At 54.8% G+C, this 6764-nt stretch overlaps 1 protein-coding gene across 1 annotated transcript in view; it reads left to right on the top strand.

The window, feature by feature from the left end:
- Window positions 1-2712: 2712 nt before the first annotated feature.
- Window positions 2713-6764, top strand: part of TNFRSF21 (TNF receptor superfamily member 21) — a 30421-nt gene continuing 26369 nt past the window's right edge. The window contains exon 1 of the mRNA XM_034061033.1: window positions 2713-2812. Within this exon, the coding sequence (XP_033916924.1) occupies window positions 2759-2812 (54 nt within the window). The 5' untranslated portion in view covers window positions 2713-2758. The remainder of the gene's footprint in view (window positions 2813-6764) is intronic.

Here is a 6764-nt window from a genome sequence, read left to right as displayed (position 1 = left end):
TGGTTAGCTCTGTACCAGTGGAGCAAGATTTGCCCTATGTTTAAGCAGGAAGCTGTATATCTTCCAACTTAAAATTCCCTTTCGGATCCCAAAATCTGGTGTTACCTGTTGTACTATCACCTATTATTTGCTGCGTTTATTTTGAATTAAAAACAGCAATGGGCATTCCTGGTTTCCTTCTGGGCAACCTTACTGGGTCTTGCTTTGCATCATGATCTCTGTCTGGGATGAGGCTCCCCTTCCCTGACCTCTTGGGAAGAGCATGTTGTTCCCAGGTTTGGTAGCCCCAGGGGAAGGCAAAGCTCAAAGCAGGGCTCTGCAGCACTTGAACACAGCCAGCTGTGGAAGAAGGTCTTCTCCCTCTACACATGACACGGTCTGTCTTATCATCCCCTGGGAACGGCAGTCCTGCCACTGCAACCCCAGCTCTGTGAGGAAAGCTCTTTTCCAGGCTCATTCCCAGGCTCCAGAGGGTTGTTGCTCTCTTCCAGGATTAGATATGGGGAAAGCACAGAGAGAAAAAGTCCACCTTGGCTGGGAGAGGAGCCTTCTAGCTTGATTCAAACCTTCCTGATACGAGGAGGAGGCTTCTTGTGAGCTCCAGATAGGTTTGGAGGAAACCCGCACTCCTGTGGAGCAAGAACATATTTTTTTCTTCCTCTTTTTACTTTTTCGGGGGGGGGGGGGGGGGGGGGGAAGGGGGGAGACTTTTTGTCATTCATGGGGGTTCTGTGCTACTCACTTTGGTGTGACACTGAAATCCTCCCTTACTTCATCTGCCTTTAGGATGCCTCCAGAAGGTCACTGTTGGCCAAAAGGTTTTCTGCAGCCTCTGGAAATAAGGCATTTGAATGTTTTCCTCCATAGGCAACCAGCAATGCAGAGTCATGTAATGCCTTGATTGGGTGCCCTCATAAAACTTCAAGGCCCTGATCAGCCTTACTCCAGGCTTTGCTCACCCCTGGCTGGGTCTCCTGATTGGACTTTGGAGCCACCCTGAAACCTCATCTCTGTTCCTGTTTCCCGGAAGGACCTTGGACTTTCATTGGAGCCCTTCCAGTCCTGCCTCTGACTCCATCTCCTGCCCCTCTTGGCTCCCTGGATAGACCTGGACCTGTTTCTGTCACTTGCCATGGCCATCGACAGACACTGTGATCAGCACCCCACTCTGCCCACCCTGTTCAGGTACTGCAGGATGGTCCATGAGGGCACTGTCTCTGCTGTAGCCACCCTCAATTTCCAGCTAAGCCTCACTCATGCAGGGAAGTGTGTCTGCTCCCTGACACTTCCCTCAATCACAGGGAATGGGCTACATGTTCATAGAATCATAGAATGGTTTAGGTTGGAAGGGACCTTAAAGCTCATCCAGTTCCAATCCCCTGCCATGGGCAGGGACACCTTCCACTAGACCAGGTTGCTCAAAGCCCCGTCCAACCTGGCCTTGAACACTGCCAGGGATGGAGCAGCCACAGCTTCTCTGGGTAACCTGTGCCAGTGTTTCATGACCCTTGTCATGAGAAATTTCTTCCTTATGTCTGGTCTGATGTTGGAGAACAAAGACAAAAATAATACCACCACAACCCCAAATGTGATGGTGTTGAACATTCACCGCCCTGCCATTTCTACATGCTTGCATCACCAAAGCAAAACTTTGTCAAGGAAAAGAAACAATGCCTACCCCATTTATAGAGAGGATGATGGATGGAGATGCTAAAGCAACACACAGCAGAGCTGGAGCAAGCACATTTCCTACGCAGTGCTTCCATCCCTTGAGTCCCTGGTGGGTGGGAGGTGGTCATCCTTCTGTGGAAGTCCAGGCAGCAGAAGCGACACTGCATAGGGCCCTACTTTTATTAAGAGAAAGTAGGAATAGGACAAGGGGGAATGGCTCTAAACTGAAAGAGGGGAGATTTAGATTAGATACTAGGAACAAGTTCTTCCCTGTGAGGGTGCTGAAGCCCTGTCACAAGCTGCCTAGAGAAGCTGTGGCTGCCCCATCCCTGGCAGTGTTGAAGGGACTTGAAGCAACCTGGTCTAGTGGAAGATGTCTGAGCCCGTTGTAACTGGATGAACTGGAAGGTCCAACTCAAACCATTCTGTGATTCCATGATCTTCAGCATGAGTTTTTCACTGAGCCTTTCTCAGTGTGTGGATGCTTGGCACAGGGATAGATTTGGGCTGGCAGGGCAGTGCTATCGCTCCAGTGGCGCTCTGTGTACATTGCCCCCAGCCCCGCGGGCCGGCGGGTCACGGGGGTGAACCGGCTGGGGAGCCCCGGCTGGAAGCGGTGCTCCGTTGACACCCCCGGCAGAGCCGGCCGCGGGGTTCCGCCGGCGCTGAGCGCCGCGCAGGCCGCATGGACAAGGCGGAGGACGAGGCTCCGCACCGCACGGCGGCGCCTGCCGGCAGCGCGCGACCCTTCCGCGGCCGCGGATGGGAGACCGCGGGGTGGGGCGGAGTGCGCGGCCGCTGCGCGGGGGGGCGCCCTTGCGCGCGGTCTTGCGCGCGCTCTTGCGCGGGCGGGTGACGCCACAAAGCGCCCCGCCCCAGCGCGTCGCCCCACGTGCGCGCCGCCCCGCCGCGGCAGTGCGCAGCCGGCGGCCCCGCAGGCAGGTGGGAGCGCGGCGGGCGGCAGGGCCCCCGCCCCGGCCGGCCCCCGCCCCGGCCCCGCCATGGGCGCCTGCCCGCGCCGGCCGCCGCTGGCACCGCGACCCGCCGCCTGAGGCAGCCCCGCGGCGCGGCGGACCCGGCCGCCACCATGGGGGCCGCCGCGGCGTGCCCCAGCGCCGCCGTGTTCGCCGGCTTCCTGACGGTGAGTGGAGCGGCGGTGCCCTGCCCGCCCGTCCCTAGCGCTCCACGGGCGCAGCGGTGCCTCCGGCGCTAGAGCCGCGTGTCCGCGGGGTGGGGATGTGCTGCAGTGCGGGGCTGCCGCCCGCCCGCACTCCTGCTCCGGGGTGTGTGTGGGAGTGCTGCCTGTCTAGCGGGGGCAGGTAGGCAGGGGTGTGTTCTGGGGGTATGCAGGTATTTGGGTGTCTCACCGTCTCTCCTTCCGCGGCCCGTGCGGTGTGGGTGCTCCCCTCTGCTTTCGCTGGGGGATGCTGCCATCCCCAGCCCTGCGGCGGGCACCGGCTGGGTGCGACATCCCCTGCTCCATCCTCGCCGTCCCCTGCAGGCGAGCGAAGGGCAGCATCCTTCCTGCAGCCTTCACCCAGGGCTGCACCCCACCTTGAAGTCTGAGCAGCTCCGTGTTTTGCCCCCGTGTCCCATTCTCACTGCTTGGCACTGGGCTGGGATCCATCCATCCATCCATTCTCTCCTAGCTGCTTTTCTCCACCTTTTGGAGAGGCAGCAGAATTCACAGCTGCAAACTGCAGGCATTTGTCCTCACTTAACCTAAGAATATTTTCCGGCAGGTTCACCTCCAGGTTTATCTGCCCAGGTAGGGCCCTTCCCAATCAAGCGCTTTATGGCTATGTCCCGTTTGTTTGGGAAGGGATGGTAATTCAGTGTGTCAGGCGCGCGCCGCAGCTGCTGTGGCTGGGTTGTGTAACCGAGGAGTGCACTTGCTCTTGAACTCTAGGTGGATTTTAGCAAGCTGGTGCTGGCTTGACAGGAATCTGTGCAAACAGAAAATAATCTTAAAGTGGGAGAGCATTAGGTGGGAAACAGCCTCCTTGCTTTAAAGGCGAAGGGTTCAGTCGTGGAGCACCCAGGGTCCGTGCACGGTGCTGGCTGGGTGCTCCTGACTACTGGTTTCCTGCTGGCAGAGGCTGCTGTGTGTCTGTAAGATGAGATGCTGATGGGGAGCTTGAGATACAGAGCTCCAGCTGGGGTCCTGGAGGTCAGTCGGGAATAGCTGGTATGGAGGAAAGGGGGGGTGGGTAGCGGGGGAAGTGTGACATAACGGTGTGGGGAAGTACAATGGCAATTTTGCAGAATGAATCTGAGCAGGCAAGCACGATGTTTGTGCACGGGTGTACTCAGACCTCTGTGTGCTGATGGGATGAGCAAGCGGGCTGTAAGACAAAATTCCCGTTTGCTCGTGAGCTGGCAGGATGCTGCCATAGCCATCAGTCAGGGGTTTCTTCATGCAGCATCTTCATCTTAAGGATTTTGGGCAGTCCCCTTTGTCCTTAGGAGGAATTAATGTCTTTCTCACCTGATGGGAGTGTTTAAATCAGTAGTTGGTGGGTCTCGTACTGGTGCAGCAAACCTGAATCTGCTTGGCCGCTTGTTTTTTGAGCAATAGCGGCTCAGCAGAGATTGCATAAGTCTGGTGTTGGTCATGGTTTCCCTCACTTGGTGAGCACTTCAGGCTCCCGCCGGCTGCTGCAAGGTAGTTTCCACCATTTCCCTCAATGCCCTTGCCTCAAAACAGTGCGATGTCACCTTTGACTGGGGGCTCTCCGGAGCCTGAGGGATTTCATCTGCTTGGAGCACAGCTGTGGTTGCCAGGGATGCTTCTGAGCCTTGGTCTGCACTGGCTGCAGTGAATAGCTGCTGGGTTTTCCTTCATGGGGACCAGATGTGCTGGTACTGCAGTTTTGTTGAGCTTGGCTAGTTGCGTTTCGAGATGTAGTGAAGGGACTGCTGAGCAGGGTAAGCCCCAGACTTTTCGTTTCATAAACCCCAAGCTAGCTGAAATTGCTGGTTTGCTTTGCAAGAAGTAGAAACTTACTTTGCTCTTCAATACTCTCCTCACAGGCAGCTTTTTTGGAGTAACTTGATCCTTTTTACAGTGAGCAAGGCAGGAGGTGGGCTGCTTGTGCCTGCAAAGTTACCATAAAACTTCTAGAACAGTTCATTTGTCTTTTCGGGTTTGGTTTTCAGTTTTTGTCTCTTCTTTTAATGTCACAAGTGACTTCCTGGTGCTGGTTAGCAGGGGGTGCAGGCAACCTTCAGGAAGGGTGGCAGGCTGTGCAGCCTATACCTGACCTGTGCCAATGCATTCCCATGGAGCCTCCTGCCATTTCTACCAAATTCTGCTGGGTTTGCTTGGAAATGGTTCCTAGAGCATAAATTTAGCACTGCTGGTGCTTCTCCTGCTCTTCCCTACCGGGGATGCCCTGTGTTTGGCTGCTTGGGTTTCTTTCTTTTATTTCTTGGGTTTATTGCTGCCTCTCTGCAGGGCTGGCAGCAGGGTGGCACTGTACACAACCCAAATCTATGACTGTCTCGAGATGTCACCCCATTTCAGGATACAAACACCTGTTGATCCACCAACTTTCTGCTGGTGTTTTGACTCACTGAGCAGGTTCGGGTCCCAAATGAGCTGTTGCATTCCCAGCCACATCCCCCATTTGTGTGCTCGGGAAGCTTGTAGCCCCCTAAAAGCTATTTACTGTGTGAATTGTCCACTGGGTCTCTCCTACAGCATGCAGTTATTTAAGAGGGTGATGGAGGCATGGTGTAGATGTGATCATTGAGACAGGGTCATCATGCTGGGTGACTGCAAGGTGGGCTGTGCCCACATCAGCTGTGGGATGCTACTAGCTTGAGAGTTTGAGCAGCTGGGGTATTTTTTAAAGGACTAGAAGTGCCAAATGGAATAAATAATGGATGGTCAGCATTGCTTAGCTTCCCTTTGTGGGGACTTGCTGCTGTCCCTAAGCTTGCAAGCTTGTCCCTTCAGCCTGCAGCTGACGAATTGGAGATGTTTGAAAGCACCAGTGCTGCTTTGCTGAGATAGGGTTAAAAAAACCCAACAACACGAAACTGAACAAAACGAAACCTGGTGCACGTTTGTACAGTACACTACTGTGCTGGTAACGAGATGAGTGATGGAATGATGGTGAAGGAGAAAAGGGAGAACAGGGGGGACTTGTGGCACATGCAAGGTTATCTGTGGGTTTCCTGAGGTCTGGCTTAATGCAGAGGGGAGAAATGAGTATCTGAGATAGCAGCATGCAGGTCATCCCCAGCAAGGCAGGAGAGCTGCTGTGTGCCCTGCCTCTCCCAACACCCTGTTTGCTTGGGGACAAGGATGAGTAACACAGGTAACCCCCATGCAACCTCGAGCGGCTGCGTCCTGCTGAATCTGGTTTGCTAATGCAGGCTTGTGTCATGAAGATTGGGGGGGGGGGGCAGCGGGCGGGTTTCCTTAGAGCCGTCTGAGCGCTTTGTTAAATCGTGTCTTAGGGGAGGGGAGAAATAAAATACCTCCTGTAAGCCTTTGGTGCCTGCCGGGGCAGCCCTGCTTCTTAATTTGATGTGCTGTAATTAGCCTGGCCGCGGCAGGATCCCTGTCAGCTCCTGCGGGCTTGCCTGCTTCTGCCTGCTCTGTAATTGCTGCCGCTTCGGGAGAAAAGCAAATAAAACACTAAAACTCAAGGTGTTCTGTACAAATCCCGAGCTGTGAAGTATTGGGCAGGTGAAGCAGCAGTGCGCGGTGTGTTTCCAGGAAGCGGGAGACTGCACCAAAAATGCCGCGGCGAGGCTTGCGGCTGTGCTGCGATGTGTCTTCTGCAGAGTCATGTTGTTGGGAGCCTTCTCTTTCCTTTTTTTTCCTCTTCTGAATATATTTTTGTTGGCTGGTGGCCCAGAATAGGTAGCAGAGCAAGAGGCGAGGGCTTGTGTAACACAGCCAAGCGATTTATGTGCCCAGCTGTGCAGTTGGAAAGTGTTGGGGTCTGTGGTCTTTTTACCTTCAGTGTAGAAAGCACCTTTGGAAATTCAAGGTAACGTTGGCTCCTTCCTCTCTCCTCTCCTAACTCAGCCTGCGGCTGTTTGAAATGTGCTTTCTATTGCTGCGTGCTGTGTGAGGT

Source organism: Melopsittacus undulatus, chromosome 3 (genome assembly GCF_012275295.1).
Source record: "Melopsittacus undulatus isolate bMelUnd1 chromosome 3, bMelUnd1.mat.Z, whole genome shotgun sequence".
NCBI classification, from domain to species: Eukaryota; Metazoa; Chordata; class Aves; order Psittaciformes; family Psittaculidae; genus Melopsittacus; species Melopsittacus undulatus.
This window is presented reverse-complemented; position numbering and strand designations above follow the sequence as displayed.